Source organism: Prionailurus viverrinus, chromosome A1, assembly GCF_022837055.1.
Source record: "Prionailurus viverrinus isolate Anna chromosome A1, UM_Priviv_1.0, whole genome shotgun sequence".
Classification (NCBI taxonomy): domain Eukaryota; kingdom Metazoa; phylum Chordata; class Mammalia; order Carnivora; family Felidae; genus Prionailurus; species Prionailurus viverrinus.
This window is the reverse complement of record NC_062561.1, coordinates 111,616,974-111,637,978: the sequence shown is the minus strand read 5'-3', so window position 1 is coordinate 111,637,978 and position 21,005 is coordinate 111,616,974. Positions and strand designations below refer to the sequence as shown.

Below are 21,005 nucleotides of genomic sequence, written 5' to 3'. Positions count from 1 at the left end.
GTCTGAGACAGAGTGTGTGACACCATGACATTGGCTAATTACATGGAGCCTCCTCTTATCCAAGAGAATTGCTCATGAGTATGGAGGCTCTCTAATTTTCCTTTCGGGGGATTTCATCCATGATTCCCCACCCTGAAGTGCAGAATAAACAAATAATAAATATTAGGTTGACTATGAGATTCCATCACCCACTCTCTGAAGTTTTATTGGATAAGCTAGAAATCAGTCCCATTTCATTTTACAGTCTGTGGGAATGGCAGTATTTCACACCTCTCCACTGGTCAACATCTTTTTTTTTTTCCTCAAAAATTTATAATGTTTGGGGGCGCCTGGGTGGCGCAGTCGGTTAAGCGTCCGACTTCAGCCAGGTCACGATCTCGCGGTCCGTGAGTTCGAGCCCCGCGTCGGGCTCTGGGCTGATGGCTCAGAGCCTGGAGCCTGTTTCTGATTCTGTGACTCCCTCTCTCTCTGCCCCTCCCCCGTTCATGCTCTGTCTCTCTCTGTCCCCCCCCCCCAAAAAAAGTTGAAAAAAATGTATAATGTTTGTTTACTTATTTATTTTTTGAGAGAAAGAAAGAGTGCGAGTGGGGCAGGGGCAGAGAGAGAGGGAAACACGGAATCCGAAACACGCTCCAGGTTCTGAGCTGTCATCACAGAGCCCAATGGAGGGCTAGAACTCATGAGCTGGGAGATCATGAGGTGAGCCGAAGTCGGATGCCTAACCGACTGATCAAAAGTCGTCCCCTCGTCAACACTTTTTATATTCTGACATGACTTATATATTCTATAAGTGACATTATAGTATTATTAGTTCCAAGTATGGGAGTGATTATGTTTAAAATGAGTTTTTATCTTTTAGAGATACATATTGAATATTTATACATGAAATTATATGATGTCTAGGATTTGCCTCAAAATAACACTGGATGGAGAAAGTCAGTGGGGATGCAGATAAAATAACGATAGGTATGGGCTGATGATTGTTGAAGCTGGATAATGCATGCATGGGGGATCGTTATATTATTCACTATATAAATTAGTGAACAATTATTAGCTTTGCAAAATGTTTACTTGCATATGTTTGAAACTATACACAATTTTTAAATGATCACTCTTTAGATTTTGGATCGAGTACTACAATGAAAAAGAAATATTGATGAATTGTTTCTAGAAACATGTGCATACATAGTCATTGCTCTTCTCAATGCATAGTGCACCAGTCTGTCCCCTGTCTCCAAGCCTACACTAACTCTGTAGAGCTGTGATTATTTTCCTATACATTTGCCCGTGCTTTTTATCTATATTCTTAGAGCTTTTTCTACTCTACCTTGTCTCTTCCTTTAGATTAGTAATCTCATCATGGCATGACTTTCCATGTAACCAGCCCTTCATCCATCATAGTATGATTTCTCAAGAATGATAAAGTAAAATGCTAAAGAAAGGAGATCAAATAGTGTAAGCGAATATTTTTCAAAAGGCTTGCAAAGGGATGGTGATTATCTAAATGTTGGCCTATGTGTCATGAACATCTGAGTCCAATTCAGACACAACAGTGATTCTCCCTGAAGCTGGGAGGGAATACATCCTTCTTTTTCTTCTTGTAAATCAGAAGTAATTTGGTCTCAGGGTAGAGAAGGGAGGGAAAAGGGAAGGAAACAGAGACGAGAATGGCAGCTGTGTTCTCCAGTGAACCAGTGATTATTCCAGAATTCATCCCCAAACGGTGGGGACCATGGACCTGCCCCCCAGAGGCTGTGCTCACAGCATTGGGTCTGGTCTTACTGGTGTGGCTCTAACACAGCTCTAATTCTTCTAGGTAGGTGAAATTGTCGCCAGTAGTCTTCTGCAGCCCCTTTTCCTCTTTTAGCCTAGAGTTGTAGAAATTTTTATTGCGGAGAAAGGTTAAAGCATCATTTTAAAGGTTATCCAAAGGCCCTGAATGTGCACAGATTTGTTCCAGGTCATATAATTACCCCACAGGGCCCATGATAGACACTAGGTCTCAGCACTATTGGCCAAGTCCCCACCTCCTGGAAGTTTGTTTTGAAAATTTTAGTCCAATAAGGAGTCAAGCAATATGTTAAGTGCCCTGTTTAAGAACTATGATCTCTAGCTTGGGCCTTCAGAAGGAAGTGTAGGGCAGGTGGCTTACCTGCGGAGATGTTTGAGTGAAGGGAAGTGGTGATGTCTTCAGCCGTTTCTGGCCTCCACACTGAAACTGGAACTACATTCTTGGTTAGGAAATAAAGAAGGAAGTGAAGCAGATTCATCACTGCTTAAGTAGCCTGGTATTCGGAGCTGGGATTCTCGATTCTCTAGCTGTTGATTGAGGCAACAGGAGGAAACTTTCTCATGCACACGCTGGGCCCCAGCTGAGAAGGGCGGGGAACTGCCAGTTGTCAGAATGGACCCATTCTGCGTGCTCCGTTCCAAGGAGCTCCCTGGGAACTGCGGCGGGCTCGTGTCTTCTCCAGCATTGCTCAATTCCTCCAGGAAGTTTTCTTTAGGAGAAACCTTTTATACTAGTTCTGCGTGGATAATTGCCAAATGTAGCTCTGATACAACATCTAAGATTTGTTTGATTATTTGAGTGTTTCAGCCGCCAAATGGACATTACCGTTTAAGATTCCCCTTCCTCTTGAAGGAAAATTGGGACGCCTGGGTGGCTCAGTCGGTTGGGCATCTGACTTCAGCTCAGGTCATGATCTCACGGTTTGTGGGTTCGAGCCCCGCGTCAGGCCCTGTGCTGACAGCTTGGAACCTGAAGCCTGCTTCGGATTCTCTGTCTCCCTCTCTCTCTGTCCATCCCCCACTCATGCTCTGTTTCTCTGTGTCTCTCAAAAATGAATAAACGTTAACAAAAAAAAAAGTGGTTAAGAAAATCAACAGTGAACACATCCATTCTCCAGGGGCTCAGGAGGGCAGACATAGCAGGTTTTCTGAGCTCTTGGAATCCTAGACAGGCTCTCAGCATTCATTTTTCCTCTAGGAATAGGTTCTTGTTCAGTTGTTAGGAATAAAAAATTCAGCTTGCAAGAACAACTAGTCATTCATCTGAAGTGTTACCTCATGTATAAGGAAACTTGCTTGGCCTTTCCCTCCTTGAAGGCAGGCATGCCTTGAGTCTAGAATAGCACTGTGGAATGAAATGAAGTTCCCATCTTCCTGCCCATGGCCTAATCCAGCCTTGGTTTTCCTCTTTTGTCAAATACTTCACCAGGAAGGAGCCAACCCAAATGTCCTTTGCCTTAATTTGGGCCAGTTTCTTCTTGATTAATTGTCTGGTGATACAATAATTTCTTGATCATTATACCCCGCCCTCCATCACTATTAGGTAGGTATTCCTTAAGTTTTTTTAAAAGGTTGTTTATTATTTATCTTTTATTAAGGAATCTTTATGCCCAAAGTGGGGCTCAAACTCATGACTCCAAGATCAAGAGTCACATGCTTCACCGACTGGCCAGCCAGGCGTCCCTCTTAAAACTTTTCTTATGAGCTTGAGCTTCTCAGAAGAAAGATACCTTTATTTATTTTTTAAAGGCTTTATTTATTTATTTATTTATTTATTTATTTATTTATTTATTTTAATGTTTATTTTTGAGAGAGAGAGAGCATGAGTGTGGGAGAGGCAGAGAGGGAGGGAAGCACAGAATCGGAAGCAGGCCCCAGGCTCTGAGCTGTCAGCACAGAGCCCATTGCAGGGCTCTAACTCATGGATCGTGATATCATGACCTGAGCTGAAGTAGGACGTTTCACTGACAGAGCCATCCAGGCGCCCCTGGTCTCCATCATTCTTTTTTTTAAAAAAAAATTTTTTTTTTCATCTTCATTTTTGAGAAAGAGAGAGAGAGACAGAGTGTGAGTGGGGGAGGAACAGAGAGAGGGAGACACAGAATCCGAAGCAGGCTTCAGGCTCCAAGCTGTCAGCACAGAGCCCGACGCGGGGCTTGAACCCACAAACTGTGAGAGTATGACCTGAGCCGAAGTCGGACGCTTAACCGACTGAGCCACTCAGGCACCCCTCTCCATCATTCTTAATGATAAAAGCAGGGGCTTGAGCTGACAGGGCAGGGAGGGATGCTGACTTCGAATTCACATTGTGTAGAAGGCACCCCAGACCTCCTAGGTCATTAAACATCAACAAGCCAATGATGTGATTAACTGACTCCATGATATAGGGATGGGGAGCTAACCAAGAGACACTGTGGGTACAGGTAAGCTCCAGGACCCCGATGAGGTCACGTATTTCTGGTGGGAGGGATGGAAAGGATGAAGTTATGCTGGAACCATTTGAGAAGGATGAGTCAGGTCTCAGTGGGTGGTGGATACCTTGTCCTATGTGAAGCAGCCAGGCCATTTGAGAATCTCTGTATCTTTCCTGACATTTGTCAGCCATCTCTAGGTTTTAACCAGTGCTCCTCTTTTTGTTGTTGTTTTTTAACGTTTATTTATTTATTTTGAGAGAGAGATAATGTGCACACATGAGCAGGGAAGTGGGAGGGAGAGAGAATGAGAATCCCAACCAGGCTCCATGCTTAGCATGGAGTCCTACTTGGGGCTCAATCCCACAAACTGTGAGATCATGGCCTGAGCCGAAATCAAGAGTCGGAAGCTCAATTGACTGAGACACCAAGGTGTCCCATGTGCTCCTCTTCCCAAATATGAAGCTTATTTTATGGTTTTTATGTCACAGGCCCACTTAGTGTTCCATATTTTCCAGACCCTCATGTTTGTTTTTTTTTTTTTTAATTTTTTTTCAACTTTTTATTTATTTTTGGGACAGAGAGAGACAGAGCATGAGCAGGGGAGGGGCAGAGAGAGAGGGAGACACAGAATCGGAAACAGGCTCCAGGCTCTGAGCCATCAGCCCAGAGCCTGATGCGGGGCTCAAACTCCCGGACCGAGAGATCGTGACCTGGCTGAAGTCGGACGCTTAACCGACTGCGCCACCCAGGCGCCCCAATGTTTGTTAATGCATACAACTGATTTGTACTTTCGTTCTTCTGCATTGTTTCAAAGCCCACTGTTGCGTATTCACAAGGGCACACATTAACAGTAATCACTATGGTATTCAGTGTGGCTCACATCCTTGTGTGATTGACTGTTATCCAGGCTTATTTTTGTTGTTGTTGTTGTTAATTTTTTTTAGTGTTTATTTTTGAGAGACAAAGACACAGCGTGAGAGGGGGAAGGGGAGAGAAAGGGGGAGACACAGAATTGGAAGCAGGCTCCAGGCTTTGAGCTGTCAGCACAGAGCTGGATGCACAGCTCTAACTCACAAGCCGTGAGATCATGACCTGAACCAAAGTTGGATGCTTAACTGACTGAGCCACCCAGGCACCCCTATCCAGGCTTATTATAAATACTGAAGTGTAGTTCTTAATTTGCAAGCATAATCCAGAAATGTAGTAATAGGTTGATTTCTGAGGTTGCCTTTCTTCCAGAAATCTGAAAAATTCCAATGACTCTTTTCTGAAAAAAATTATGAATTAAGACTTCTGTCTTCTAGAAGTTCTCATCATGATTATCCTCATTGGACAGCTGAAAAAACATTGGCATGAAAATAACAACTTTCTCTATAACTTAGGTGTTTCATTTACCTCCACAATGTTTATTTATTTTTGAGGGAAAGAGAGTGAGGGGGTAGGTGCAAAGAGAGAAGGGGACAGAGGATCCCAAGCAGACTCTGCACTGACAGCAGCAAGCTCCATGTGGGGTTCGAACTCATGAACCATGAGGTCATGACCTGAGCTAAAGTCAGATGGCCAATCGACGGAGCCACCCAGGTGCCCCCTCCACAGAGGGTTATTTTAAGAGGGTTTAGATAGGAGCACCTGGGTGTCTCCATCAGTTAAGCGTCTGACTTTGGCTCAGGTCACAATCTCGTGGCTTGTGGGTTGGAGCCCTGCATCTGAACCCCGCATCTGAGCTCTGTGTCTGAGCCCTGCATCGGGCTCTGTGCTTATGGCTCAGAGCCTGGACCCTGCTTTAGATTCTGTGTCTCCCTCTCTCTCTGCTCCTCCCCTGCTTGCACTCTGTCTCCCTCTCTCAAAAATAAGCAAACAATAAAAAAATGTTGAAGTGAATTAAAAAAAAAATTAAGAGGGTTAAGATATATCTGAATGGTCACTAAGAATTTCTGATGGATTTGAAACCTGACCTGCTTAAAGGATTGAATAATCCTAGTTGAATTCTGGCCTATCCAGGTGACCTTGAGAAAGAACTGACAGTTCTTATTTGTGTCAGCCCCGGGACGTTCACCAAGGGGCAAAGGCAAGATGGCTCAGGGCCCGATGTCCACTATTTGTGGCAAAGCCACTCAGAGCTGCTGCCTTGCAGATACGAGGCCCGCCCCTTCACCTGTGTCCTGTGACAACAGCATTAAGAGAAAAGATGTTTCTCTCCCATCTCCAAGACAAAGTGAGGGATTGAATTACTCGGGCCCTTTGCCTTGGCCTCAGGCAGGTATATCTGCACTATCACCTGTGTACTGTAGCCATGTCTGACTCCCCATTTCCTGTGCAGGTTGTAAACTAGCCATGGTGCTCCCACATACTGCATCAGCCCAAGTATATAGTGCCCAAGTACTATAGCACTGCTTGATCAAATCAAGTAGACACAGATCCTATGATGAGATTTCTGTGGTCAGTTGACACCCTCCCTTTTCCTGTACCAACCAGGAGTGATGTTGCCAACAGCCGAAATCTGGTGGAAGTGAGAACTGGGGAATGTTTGTTGGCAGGGCCACTTCCTACAGTTGTACCCTGAACAAGACTCCCAACTGAGGGGGTGAGTTGGGGCTGAAACTCAGTCTGGGCTCCATCTTGCCCAACCTTGCATTTAACCACTGGGCAGTTTTCTCCAAGATGAAGAGGCACCTTTTCTAATGCACTTAAAGACACCTTGTGGGCAAGAGGTTGTCTAAAGAAATTGCTACACAGGCCCAAAATGGGTCACATATGAGGCTGCTCATGGCAGCATTGTTTTGGGTGCTAGAAAGTTATAGGCACTGGGGGTGCCCATTACTGGAGTATTCAGCAGTCAGGGATGATGGACTGGATGTGCACACAGCAATGTGGATAGGTCTTAAAAACAAAGTGTGGAGTGGAAACAATAAGACAGAGTGAGATCTGTAATACAATGCTATTGTGTAAATTAAAAGACATGCAAACCAGTCATCAACACACATCCACAAGAACACATACAAGCCAAAAAAATATAATTAAATGTATTAGAATGGTTCCTTGCAGGAAGGAAGGATAGGAGTGAGGAGTGGGAATAGGAGAAAATGTAGATACACATACCTAAAAGAGTGGACTTGTCTGGACCAATTAAGGTAATGTGCCATGAACTGAATGAAAAGTGCAATTAATTTAGCACTCTACACCTGAGGCCTAATAAGTGTAGGTGCCCTGGGCCTTGCCATTTAATGCATTCCTCACCCCAGCTATTGACCACCAGCATGGCTAGATCAGCATGATCACCGCTTTTTAATAATCTCATTGACAGAGACTTATATCTGGACTTGTGTGAGCTTCATTATAACATAGCTGTCCTTATCAAACTCAGGTTTGAGTTTGCTATCTCCTGGTCCTTAAAAATCCTTGGAAGTTAACTTGCCTTATCTGTATTATTTTATTTTTCTTGTATTCATAAATAGAAATGAAAGCATTTCTTCCCTAGGGATTTTTTTTTTTTTTAAAGTAGGCTTCTTGTCCAGCATGGCACCCAACAGGGGTCTTGAACTCACAACCCTGAGATCAAGGCCTGAACTGAGATCAAGTGTCAGATGCTTAACCAACTGAGCCACCCCGGCACCCGATTCCCTAGGAATTTAATCAATCTATAAAAGCTATGTTAATGAAGAATAGTGACTACAAAGAAGAAAAAAAAAAAACCCTGAATTCTGTTTGGCCTGGTTTCCACTTATTGCATTCGGCCAAGGCTTGCAGCAGATGGGTCAAAATGGGCCTATCGTCATTGTGACACAGTGTATAAGTTTCTTTCAAGATTCATCTGGAACATTCTAAATCAATGTAATCAAAAAGTACCTGATGGGGGCACCTGGGTGGCTCAGTCAGTTAAGCATCTGACTTCTGCGCAGGACATGATCTCACAGCTTGTGGGTTTGAGCCCCACATCACTCACACTCTGTCTCTCTCTCTCAAAAAATAAACATTAAAAAAATTTTTTTAAAAAGTACCTGATGCATAAAACTTGCACCATTTAACAAATATATGACTAACTCCAGCACCATTTTTGAGATAGTTCTTGGTCCACTCTGTGTAGCTTAAACAAAACAAAACAAAACAAAACAAAACAAAAGACCTAATACTCTTCAAAGTGGCATAAAGAAAGTTCCCTTTCAGTAGGTATCTGGTAAGTGTTAAGTTAGATTGAATGCCCTTTTGCTATCCATTAAGGGACATCTCTTGCCCCTGTGGTATCTTACATGTATAAGAGAAGGTACCTCTTCTTCCCAGCAACACAGCCCCACAGTCAGGCACAGGTGTAGCAAGTGGAGCTGGATCTCAGCCTAGTAACCTCGTTGGTTATTAAGGGTATAATCGACACAGCTGTAGGACGTGGCCCTGCACACAAATAAGCTCCCCGCCTTTCTCTCTTCCACTAGGTTTCCATGATTTGCAACTTTATTCTGGTTGGTGTTGGAAAGGCAGGCTTGAATGACCATCCTAGTCCCAAGTAGAGCAACAGTATCTGCCATCCCACATGCTCTTCTGGAACTTTGCCTTTGCCTCTATAAAGCTGGAGTCTGATTCTACTCTCTTTGAGTCTGGGTAAGCTTTGGACTTGCTTGCCACCAACACAACCCAACCCAACCCAACCCAACACAACACAACACAACACGAGTGACGATGTAATTTCTGAGGTTAGGTTATAAGAAGTGATATAGCATCCACCTTGTTGGCTGGAACACTTGAACTTGGAGCCCTAAGCTGACATGCAAGAAATCTGACTATCCTGAGACTACCAAGCTGCAAGAAAGCCATACCACATGGTGAGGCTGTATGTAGGGCCTGTGGTCACAAGTCCTAGTTTTTGAGTGCTCCAGACTCAGACACCAGACCTGTGAGTAAACAAACTTTAGATGCTTCTAGCTCCCAGTTTTGAAGTCATCACCACACTCTGAATCTCCTCAGCTCAGGCCCCAGATACCTTGGAGCAAAGAGCAGCCATCTTTACTGTGCTATTTCTGAATTTCTGGCACATGGAATCCACAAGCACCATAAATTGGTTTATTTTATTGTTTTATGTTACACAGCAATAGTAACTAAAATACCTATTATCTTTGATAACACCAATAAGGAGAATAAAAAAAAAGGAGAGGAAACTTATAAAATTTAAAATTAAAAATTTAAATACATTTAAATTTAAATTTAATTTAAATTTAAAATTAAAAAATTATAAACTACAGGATACAGACAAAATATATCAACAAATACAAGTGACAGATTAGAATAAACCACGACAGAAAGACACTTGTGAAAATCAGGGCAATTTGACCTCTGACTGGATACTAGATGATATTTAAAAAATTATTGTTAATTTTAAAGATGTGATAAAGTGGTTATTGAAAAATGAGTCCTTATTTGTTATGGATACATACCGATGTATTTGCTTATGAAAATGTTTGATTTGCTTTAAATTGGATTTAAAATGGAAACGAGGGGAGGGGAGGGTACAGATAAAACAAGATTGCCATTTTTTAAAATTTAATTTTATTAAAAAATTTTTTTTAACGTTTATGCATTTCTGACAGAGACAGAGCATGAGTGGGGGAGGGGCACAGAGAGAGAGAAAGGGAGACACAGGATCTGAAGCAGGCTTTAGCTGTCTACACAGAGCCTGACATGGGGCTCGAACTCACAAACCCCGAGATTACGACCTGAGCTAAAGTCGGCCACCCAACCAACCAAACCACCCAAGCACTCCTAAATTTAATTTAATTTTGGAGAGAGGGAGAGGGAGAGGGAGAAGGAGAGGGAGAGGGAGAGAGAGAGAGAGAGAGAGAGAGAGAGAGAGAGAGAGAGAGAGAATTTTAAGCAGGCTGGACACAGGGTTTGATCCCACAACCCTGGGATCATGCATGGCCAGAGCCGAAATTAAGAGTAGGATGCTTAACTGACTGAGCCACCAGGTGCCCCAAGATTGCCATATTTTAATAATTGTTGAAGCCAGGTGATAGGTACATGGAGGTTTATTATCTCTACCTTTGTGTATATTTGAAACTTCCCGTAAGAAAAAGTTTGCCAGGGTGAGACTCAGGAGGAACTTATTTGTCCTCTGTCCTGTTCTTCCAGGCTGTAGTTATGTGCTAACAGGTGCCAATGATTTAAATAGATTGCCCCTCCTATAAGCAAGACCTCTGTGTACTCCTGGAGGCTTCTTGAGACCCGGGACCCTTCACCCATGTGGGATTTCAGGCAGATCTCAGGACTAAGGAAGAAAGCATATTCTCAGGCAAATAAATGTTTTAGGCACTCCTCAAATCAGTTTAACTTTGGGTGGCTGGAACTCCCCCTGAAGACAGTATTCTCTTCTCTGATAATACCCAGTCCAGCGCTAGGTATACAGGGGGACATCCATGAATTCCTGGCGAATTGACTGAAGAAAATTCATTGTTCAGGATGCATTCATTAGCTTACTCTGAAGGTTAAGGAGTGTTCGATTTTAAACTTTGAAATATATCTGTCACCAGAAAGACAGGCAAATAGGCTGCATGTTGCTACACAGATGATGTACTTTGGAAGGTCCTTCTGTTTGCTTGCAGGTTCCCTCCCTTGAATAAAGACTATTAACTCATGCTGCAGCCTGCTGCTCTCTGCTTGGCTTTGGCTATGTCACTAAGCCCAAAATAGAAAGTTCTTTTACTGCAGAGCAGGGAAAGAGGTTTAAATTTATCAATTCAAATAACAAAGGGAAGCATTATACTGGCTCTTCTCTGGGGCGAGGGTGGGGTAGGGGGGTGGGGGGGTGGGGGGGTGGGGGGGTGGGTAGGGAAGAGATAATGCCTGCTTCATCAAGGAGAAGGAGTGATCTGACACTGGCAGGGGTTGAGACCAAGAGACAAGCTTACACTGTGGTGAGTTGGGCTTGTTTCCCATCCTGGCTCCCCTCATTCCCTCCTTCCAACCATGTCACCTCTTTTAGGACATGGGAAAGCAGCTGAGCCACTGAGGAACCAGTCCCAGAAATGTCACTGAAGTTATCAGACTGGAAACAATTCTCTGAGCCAAACCCCTTCTCTCTTAGCTTTGAGAGGAGTCAGTACCTTGCAACAAAGTTACCCAAAAGGGAGATGTATCTTTTCCTTATCAAATGGTCAAAAATTTTTGATGATCCCTAGGGTTAGAAAGAGTTTGTGGAAATTGGCATTCTTGTGTATTGCTGGAGGGAGGTAGACTGAGCCAATCACCTGGAGAGCAACCTGACAACATGGATCTGTGGTATACCAGAGACTGTGGATCTAGAGGCTCTCTGTTTATAGCTGGTGGGAGTGTAAATTGGGTCTGTAGACAGACTCTTGTACATGTACAATAGGGAACATTTATAGTATAACATTCGTAGCAGCAGTGTGAACAAAAGCTAAATCCTAGAAACAATGCACGTACATGGATGAATTTTAGCAAAGTGAATGGAAAAAACAAATCCCAAAAGATGACATACAGCTTGATGTCCTTTTTATAAAGCTAAGGACAGTTCTGAAAATTTACTCTTCAGGAATATATACACATAGAGCAAAACCACATCAAAAGAAAAGGAAATTAACTTACGATTCAGAATGGTTCCCTTGGGTGGGGAACACAGGAAGATGGTGTGGAAAGCCTTATGCTTCAGTATTGGTTATTGCCGAGGCCCTAGCTTTTGTTTTGGGTTGTGGATTGACAGGGACTGAATATGTTATTAAAATTAATGAATTGGGTGCCTGGGTAGCTGAGTTGGTTAAACATACAACTCTTAGTTTCGGCTCAGGTCATGATCTCACAGTTCGAGAGTTCAAGCCCCTCACTGGGCTCCGCGCTGACAGTGTGGAGCCTGCTTGGGATTCTCTCTCCACCTCTTTTTCTGCCCCTTCCCTGTTTGTGCTCAATAAATAAATACATAAATAAATAAATAAATAAATAAACAAACAAACTGTAAAAATAAATTTAAAAAATTAATGAATTTACCACCAAAATTAACAAGATCAGGCCATCCAGTACCAATTACGGGAGTGTCAGTACAAAGGATTATGGTGAATCCAGTTATTTATGCCAGACGTTAAAACAAAACAAAACAAAAACAGAGTATATATCCTTTGGCACAGTCACCCCACGTCTAAGCATTTATCTTAAGGAATAAATAAAGATGCACACAGACATTTGTGAACAGGACACTTACCATGGTACTTATAAAAATAAGAAACAATCTAATTACCAAACTAAGAGATTAGTTACATAAATTGGGCTGCATTGATATGCTTGAAAACTAGGTAGTCTTTTAGAATCATTCTTTTCTGGAGTGTGTGGGTGGCTCAGTCAGTTAAGCGACTGACTTCAGCTGAGGTCATGATCTCGGTAGTGAGTTTGAGTCCCACATTGGGCTCTGTGCTGACAGCTGGAAGCCTAGAGCCCACTTCGGATTCTGTGTCTCCCTCTTTCTGCCCCTCCCTGACTTACAGTCTCTCTCTCTCTTTCTCAAAAATAAACATTAAGAAAACTTTTTTTAGAAATATTCTTTCCAGGGGCGCCTGGGTGGCGCAGTCGGTTAAGTGTCCGACTTCAGCCAGGTCACGATCTCGCGGTCCGGGAGTTCGAGCCCCGCGTCGGGCTCTGGGCTGATGGCTCAGAGCCTGGAGCCTGTTTCCAATTCTGTGTCTCCCTCTCTCTCTGCCCCTCCCCCGTTCATGCCCTGTCTCTCTCTGTCCCAAAAATAAATAAACGTTGAAAAAAAAAAAATTAAAAAAAAAAAAGAAATATTCTTTCCAAGGAGTATTTAACTATATGGGAAAACAGATACATACAGAACAGACACATGCAACATGAACTTTAGTTTACAGTTTTTAATTTCCGATAATATATATCTATGCACACCAAGAAAAGCTGAGAAGGCTATACATCAAAATGATTATAGCCCTCATTTCTGGATCTTATGATTGTTTCTTCCTGAAACTTGCTGGCAGTTCACAAATTTTCTGCAGTGATCATTAATTCTTTTACAGCCAGAAATAGTTTTATTATAAAAATAGTTAATAATAATAGCTAATGTTGATGGAGTAATTGTTATGTACTAGAGCGTTACATGGATTCATTTATTTAAGGCTTAAAATAACCCTACGGGGTTAGGACCCTATGGGGGTCCTATTATGATCCCCATCATATGAATGAAAATACTGATGTTTAGGGGGTTAAATAACTTTGAGGACACAGAAGCCATAAGAAGTTGTGCCTTGGGGCGCCTGGGTGGCGCAGTCGGTTAAGCGTCCGACTTCAGCCAGGTCACGATCTCGCGGTCCGTGAGTTTGAGCCCCGCGTCAGGCTCTGGGCTGATGGCTCGGAGCCTGGAGCCTGCTTCCGATTCTGTGTCTCCCTCTCTCTCTGCCCCTCCCCCGTTCATGCTCTGTCTCTCTCTGTCCCAAAAATAAATAAACGTTGAAAAAAAAAAATTTTTAAAAAAAAAGAAGTTGTGCCTTGAATCAGGCTTGTAGGAGGTTCTTCAAAGGGTGGGCCTGATTGTAGGCTATTGGTCTCCCTGGTGCAGGATGGCTGTACCAGAGACAATGATCTCCCCGCGAGCAACACTGGGAACTGAACAGGCTGATGTAGAACCTGCAATCCACACCCAGAAAGAGACCCCCAAGGGGTGTCTGAGCCTGAGCCAACACAAGGCAGCCAACCATCAAATGTGGGTTGGTTGGATGGGGGGCACACATAGGAAAGCCAGGAAACCCAGCCTCTAAGGGTTTCTGAAGAGCCCCTGTGGGAGATCCCAGAGCAGAGATGTTTTTCCTCATGGCTCTGACTAGCTCTCGTCTCCAGCAGCCACTGTAGGATTGGCCTCTAGAGCCTTCGGTGGAGAGGAGGGTGCTCTAGGGATGGGACAGAGCCAGGACTCAGCTGCGGTCTCTTTTCATCACTCATGCTTTAAATATAAGCTCTGATGTGATCAAGGCGCCAGAGATAAAATGCCTTTCTCAAGCTAAGCAGGCAGGATCTGGTATCCAATTTGGACAAGACAGTGGAAAATAGACTCAGGGGGAAAAAATCCCTTGGCCTCAACACCAACACACGGGAGCTGAAGAATTTGACACCTTAACATTGTAGAATAAACAAATGTAGGCATAGTTTCCTATGTTTTCTTAAAAGCATCTAAAATAGATATGATTCAAGAGGGAGTTCTTGTCTGACTTTAACAGCCAGTTCTTCTCTTCTCAGCTGAGGAATTCTGGATATCCTTTAAGATGTAGCTCGAGCATCAGCTTCTGTGGAAGTACTTCCCAAGCTGCCCCAAGTAACGATGCCATTCCTCTTCTGTACGTGTTTAATAAATACGTTTACCTGTAGGAATGTCCGTCTTCCACTGCTGGACCATGAGTTCAGTGGACTGTGTTTTATGCGTCTTTGAGTTTTCCCCACTATTCCTGTATTTCTTCCCGTCACCTGTCCTCCACATGCATCTCTACGCCTATCATGTGGTAAGTGCCAATTAAATGTTGCTTTTGGAACAGAGAGGTATAAAGGCTTGGGGTGTGGTCTTCTAGAATTCTCAGAGCTGGGAATCAAACCCTTTTTTGCATCTACAATACTTGAGAGAATCTGATAAAAGCTAAGAACCTTTCTTTCCCCAGGGAAAAAAGCATATACAAAAGAAAACTCCCAGTTGTACAGCAGTAAGTGGTCTCTCTCTCTCTCTCTCTCTCTCTCTCTCTCTCTCTCTCACACACACACACACACACACACACACACACACACACATGAGTGCATGTAAAACTGGGGAAATATGAATGATAGGTAGGTTGTATCAATATCAATATCCCAGTTGTGATACTGTACTCTAGTACTGCAAGAGGTTACCAATGGGAAATCAGGATTTCTTTGTATTATTTCTTACAACCACATGAGAATCTAAAATTGTCTCAATAAAAATTTCAGTAAAAAAGAAAATTCCTATACATTATCCTCTGGGAGTTGGTAAGTCCCCATGAATCCACCTATGAATCTTAAACTAAGAGGTCTCCAGTATAGTCCAATCTCTACGTTGTTATATGGGGAAACTGATGGGTAAAGATGTGCTTAAAGTCATACAGATTGTTGATGGCAGAGGTGAGGATGAGCCCAGCACTCTTTTCCTTACACTGCAACTGGTTTCTGGGAGGAAGAGAGTGCTGTCCATTTGGTATTGTTTACTGGACTAAAAGGCAAAGCTAACCTGGTATTTCCTGTTGTGGAGAGAAAGCAGGGCAATTCATTTTCAGAACTGTTTGGTCTCTTTTTTCTTCTCATGGCTTTCTAGGCTGCCTATGCTCAGCCTATGGATCGGGAAGGATCTCCTTTCCAAAGAAGGTGGCTCAGGGGCTGGCAGGCTTTTTGCTTCTGCATAATAAAGAGCCAAATCAAGCAGGCTGGACAAATGGAGGAGGAGGAGAGAAAGAGAAGAAAAAGGATGAGGGTACATCAGAGAAAAGAGAGAAGGGCATGGTACAAGAAGACGGTAGTGGAGGGGACGAGATGGATGTATTTAGGGAATAGGAGCGATGGGGTGGGCTGGATCACAGGCCACTCACTACTGAGCTGCAACCTGTAAGGACATGGATTATTGGTCTATCCTTGGAGATTGCTAGGCATTGAAAGTGTCAGATGGTTCAGTGGTCAAGATCTTTCATTCATGAAAATCATTTGAGTTTTGATGCTAAAGGCTCTCTAGTAGGACTTCGGACTTTGGGCACTGAAGCCAGACCTCAGCTCCTCTGCTTACTAGTTATTTTACCTTATACAAGTTACTCAGTCCCTTTGTGCCTCAGTTTCATCATTTGTAAAATGAGGATAATAATAGTACCTCACTCAGGAGTTGTGAGGGAGGAGGGATATAATATACGTAAAGTACTTGGAAGAGTACATAAGTGCTTAATAAATGCTGGCCTTATTACTGTTAACTACTTGACAGAGACTCATTTCCTATTCCTTGTTCCTCCAAAGATGGAGAAAACTGATTAACATCCTTCCTTTAAAAACCATCCACCAACCTGTAGGCACTAAATTACCCATGAGTTTTCTCTTTTCTGCACACAATGTCTGTTCCTTCTTTTGTTTGTGGACCTAATTCTATCACCATCCACCACAATTTAAAGATGAGCATATAAGTACCTGGTTATTGTCTGTGTGTGGGGAGGTGGGGTGTCTCCCTGTCTGGTGTGCCTTCTAACAGCTTAGGGAATGAACACTCCTGTCAAGGGAGAGTGTTTCTTTCCATCAGACAGAAGAGCAGTATGGTCCTATCTTCCTATCTTTGCAAATTAATTTCAAAGTACTCCTTAGATGCTTTTGTACTTGCAAATTCATCTGCTTTGGAGAACCTTATTTCTTTTTTGGCGGCAGGGGGGGAGGTGTGATTTCTAAATCTTGCCTAGAGTCAAGCTAGAACACTGGTAAACTTGTTAATATGGAAAATATGAACAAAATATAAACAGATTTTCTCTCTGGCTCCCTGCAAAATGCCCCCTCATCTTCTACAGCATCTCTGAGAGCCTTTAGGGAATACTCATATGGGCTCACGAACAAGTTCTCCATTCTTACCCCTCTGCTCTGACAGGTGCCAGGTCTCTGTGCTGTTCCACCAGACTCTGAGGTTTTCCTGTTGCTCTTGTAGGCACTCCCAATCAAGAGAGACCTACAGCCATCAGAGAAGACTCTTCAGAGAGTGTGGGGCTTGAACTGGTCTTGAATGCCAGGGTTCTTATAGATACAAGTGGCTGTCTGAGGAGAAGGGACATGTTGAGCAAAGGAGAAAGTAGGAATGGAGTGGATGAGTACAGTATTTGTCTGAGAGAGGAAGAGGGCCATCTGAGCTGAGGATAAGATCTTTTAATGAGAGGGAAGGTTGAAGAAAAGGCCATATTGAAATGCCGTGTGAGGAGGCCATGTAAGAGATCCACAGGAAGGTGAGACTTCTTTTCACAAGTTGGGGCCCTTGAGTAATATTCCAGGGCATAGTGGAATATTTAACATAACTATTGGCTACTTGTTGTTTGGGCCTGTGACTCCCCTAATCATGTTTACTCAGGATATCTGAAGATTTTTTCACAATTATGAGCAATATGTTTTCATTACAGAAGAATCAAGTACATAAAAAGAAAAAAAGAAAAACTCCATTCACCAGAAGCAACTGCTATTAGTACCTCATTGTATAGATTTCTAAAGTCTCATAAACATATACTTATATTTAATAAAATTATGGTACTATCATATATGCTGTTTTATAAGGTATTTGTCACTTAATACTATATTGTGCATAATGTTCCATGTCAATAAACCTATTTCTATGATAAGATTTTTAATACCTGCAAAGTTGGTGACAGTATTTTTAAGGTTTATCCAGCCTTCTGGTAATAAACTTTGCCTTTCATTTCAGAGATTTTATTTTTCCTGTAACAGGGTAAAAAATATTTCCTCTGTAACTGAGAATAGTATCTAGATGTCAGGGACATTACCAAAGGATAATATGGTCATTTCTCTCTCTTTTTTCTTTAGCCAAACTGTAGTAGGTGAGGGAAAGAGCTGTATTATATCTGTGGCAAAATTCCTGGCCACAAAATTTTGGCCACATATATAAAATTCTAATTTCAGGTGAAATGTTAAGTTTAATTGTTCAGAAAACTGCAAAGGAGAAAAACAGGGATAGCTACCAATAAGTTGCAAGTATTTGTGTATCCCGAGTACCAAAATCTTCCAGTAGTTGGGCAGGCCCAGTTGGCCAGAACATGGCAGGCTTCTCATGGGCATAGGCACTAATGTTGACTAATTAGGTCTTTATGTTGGAATTTCTGGGGCATAAAAGGCCTTGGTGCAAAGTGCATGTTATCAGATATGGCACCCTTTTCAGATAAAAAATTCTGACACAACAGGAACATAAGACTAACCAACTGTATTTCTTGAACTTATTCCTCATTGACTTTTTCTCTACACAACAAGCCTTCTGAATGTTTGCACGGTGTCAAGGGAAGAGAGGGGATGTTCTTTTTGTTCCATCTCGACCCTCTTTTCTTGAATCCCCTCCCCCCTCCATCTTCAATTCATCTGATGGCTTTGTGTGTATATGATGTTTTTGATACTGTTATGTTCTGTTTCCATAGCAGGCAATGAAGTGCTCCAACTGGCATTAGGGGATATGTAGGACCAGAGACCACTTAGAACTATTAAAAGTAAGAATATCTCATACGTACTGGACATTTACTATATGCTGTGTTTTACATTCATAATTTCACTGAATTCTCACAAGAACCTTATTATTTGGCAATTATAATTATCCCCACTTTATACATGAGATAATGGAGACTCAGAAAAGTTATGTAACTTGCCAAGCTTCTTAACTAGAATTCAAACCAGGTCCATCTGATTCCAGAGCCATTTCTTACCTATCTGGCTCTACTTTCTGTCTCAGTAAAGCTTAGAAATCAGGCAACTGGAAGGAATAACAACAAAATAAACCTAATGTGAGGCCAAGAGAATTGTTGACAAAACGATGTATCTCATTCTTCCTCCAAGATTTGATGTCAATTTTTATACTTTGGCTAAGAGTACCTATTATCAAGCTATTTGCTCAAGGTCATCTTCCTTCAACCCCACCCCCATCATCAGATGATTTTTTTTTCTTTTATAGCTATGTTTAAACATCATGGGCAACACTTAGACTTGCTGTATACTGAATTTGCCATCTGAGCAAAGATTTCTTTCTCAAAGCATATTTATTTACTTTCTGGTTTCTGCCAAGCAATTAAAAGGACAATGTTTTTTTGGTTTGCTTTTACTTTTTTGTTCCAAGCATTCCTCAGCTCTAGAATTTAGACAGTCAGACCCACTGAGTCAGGACCAGATCAATCAATCTGAAGTTTCAGATCCGTCGGTGAGTATGAGTTCTGCAGAGTAAGAAAACAATCTAGATTCCTTCTAAAGAAAAACACATTCTGATTTAGTTCTGTATTGTTTATAATCACATATGCTTTAATTCATGGCTTGAAAGCTAATAAGAGCTTCCTAGAATTCATTGCTTAAGAAGTTAAGTCATGGCATCTAATTATTTGGCAGGATGTTTTAAGTATATATAATTATATCTTCCCACCATTTTGTGGTGGTGGTGAGCCAAGTAATCTGCATCAAGAGAAAATAAGTAATACCTACATTAGGGCTACCAACTAGGAGCTCACAGCACTTTGGAAAAACCCATTCATTATAATCTTAATACATAGTAGGTGCTCAATACTTTTTTTTTTTTTAGGGTAGATAAAACTCATGAGGTTTTTATTGTTTGCTTTTTTAATCACACGACTTCTGAGAATATATCATTTTGTAAATTTCCTTTTGAAAGGAATTTGTTTCTCATGGGAATCATGGTTCAAGGAAACTACTTTAGAAATGCTGCTGCAGATGCATAAAATCTTGATGTCCTCAGTACACATTTGCACCCATTCAGGAGCTTTGTCTGAAACATGAAAGAATGCAGCCCTTAGGGTGTTCAATATTCTTTAATGAACCAAACTAACATCACCCAACCTTTCTAGATAAGAGAACTCAAGCAAAGGGAAATCACATTGACCCTGTTCTGTATTTCAGTTCTTAGAGGTCAGTTGTGTGAGTGTGGCAGATGCCCTGCACTTGGGAGTATCAAATTTCAAATCCTAATTACTACCTTGGGCAAGTCCCTTCTCTTTTCTGTTTGTCTTCTTGTTGCCCTGTAAGACAGGACCAGTTCTCACACAGGTACAGGGCAACAGTGAAGAATAAGATGACAGCACACTAGGCATGACTTTATAGTCATAAGCACTAAGTGATGATTTTTTCCTTATACATTCTACATGGTCTTAACTCCTTACTCCTCTATTATTGGGGGATGTTAACTATAAAACATGGTCAGAATTTGGGCTAAAAGAACTTTTTTCCGGTCTGGCAAATTAAGTATAAGCTTTTAGGGGAGAAGATCTGAGAGACTTTCCTCTAGGGACGCTGCTGGGAGGTATGAAAGAAAAGCAGAATTGCCATTTTCAGTCTGGGACCTCACTAAGCAAGTTCTCTTTGATGAAGGAGAATTTTCAGACCCATCATTGGCTCATCCAGGCCTCTAGATCCTTCTTCAGGTTATTGGTTGGGACGATGCCCTCAGAGCTGCAGAGTGAGCCTGGATTTGGCAGGGTCAACTGCTATTGGGGATAGGAAATCTAGAAGACAAGTGACTAGGTTCAGCTCTTGCCTTGCATTTTAAAAGTCCTTTGGATGGGCTCCTGGGTGGCTCAGTCTGTTGAGCATCTGACTTCCTCTAAGGTCATGATCTCAAGGCTCATGATTTCGAGGCCCCTGTCCGGCTCCCTGCTAACAGCTCAGAGCCTGAAGCCTCCAATTCTGTGTCTCCCTGTCTCTCTCTCAAAAATAAATAAACGTTAAAAAAAATTCTAAACGTCCTTTGGAAAGTTTGTATCTCTCAGGTCCTGGGGACATGATAATCTCTCTTCCATCTAGTCCTACACTACTGGGAGAATACCAGCGTCCACCGAGGCAGGAAACCTTGTCTGTTTGGTTGACCCCTCTCTCTCCTAAGGATGGGATTCAGCACATAATTGATGCTCTACTGAGCCAAATATTTCTGTGAATGCAGAGATAATGGCATGTAAAACATCTCGGAAACATCAAAGAGATTCATAGCCAGACCGAGGTCCGATACTCAGATATCCGAGCTTTCTTTAAAGCGCGGATTGTAGCCGCTTCTAACATCATCAGGCCAGAGAGGGCACGGGTGGG

General features: G+C 42.3%; 1 protein-coding gene across 14 annotated transcripts in view; it reads left to right on the top strand.

The window, feature by feature from the left end:
* CDKL3 (cyclin dependent kinase like 3) overlaps positions 1-14,567 on the top strand; it is a 102,058-nt gene extending 87,491 nt beyond the window's left edge. For 11 of the 14 annotated variants that reach the window (XR_007148317.1, XR_007148244.1, XR_007148494.1 and 8 more), the window contains exons 11-12: positions 8,633-8,798; positions 14,436-14,567. Coding sequence is in view for 1 of the 14 variants with exons in the window: in XM_047838042.1 (XP_047693998.1) it covers positions 14,436-14,467 (32 nt within the window). In the remaining 13 variants the exon portion in view is untranslated. Of the gene's footprint in view, positions 1-8,632; positions 8,799-14,435 lie in introns of those variants that run through there. The other 3 variants (XM_047838042.1, XM_047838916.1, XM_047839653.1) reach the window with 2 other exon arrangements.
* Positions 14,568-21,005: the final 6,438 nt, after the last annotated feature.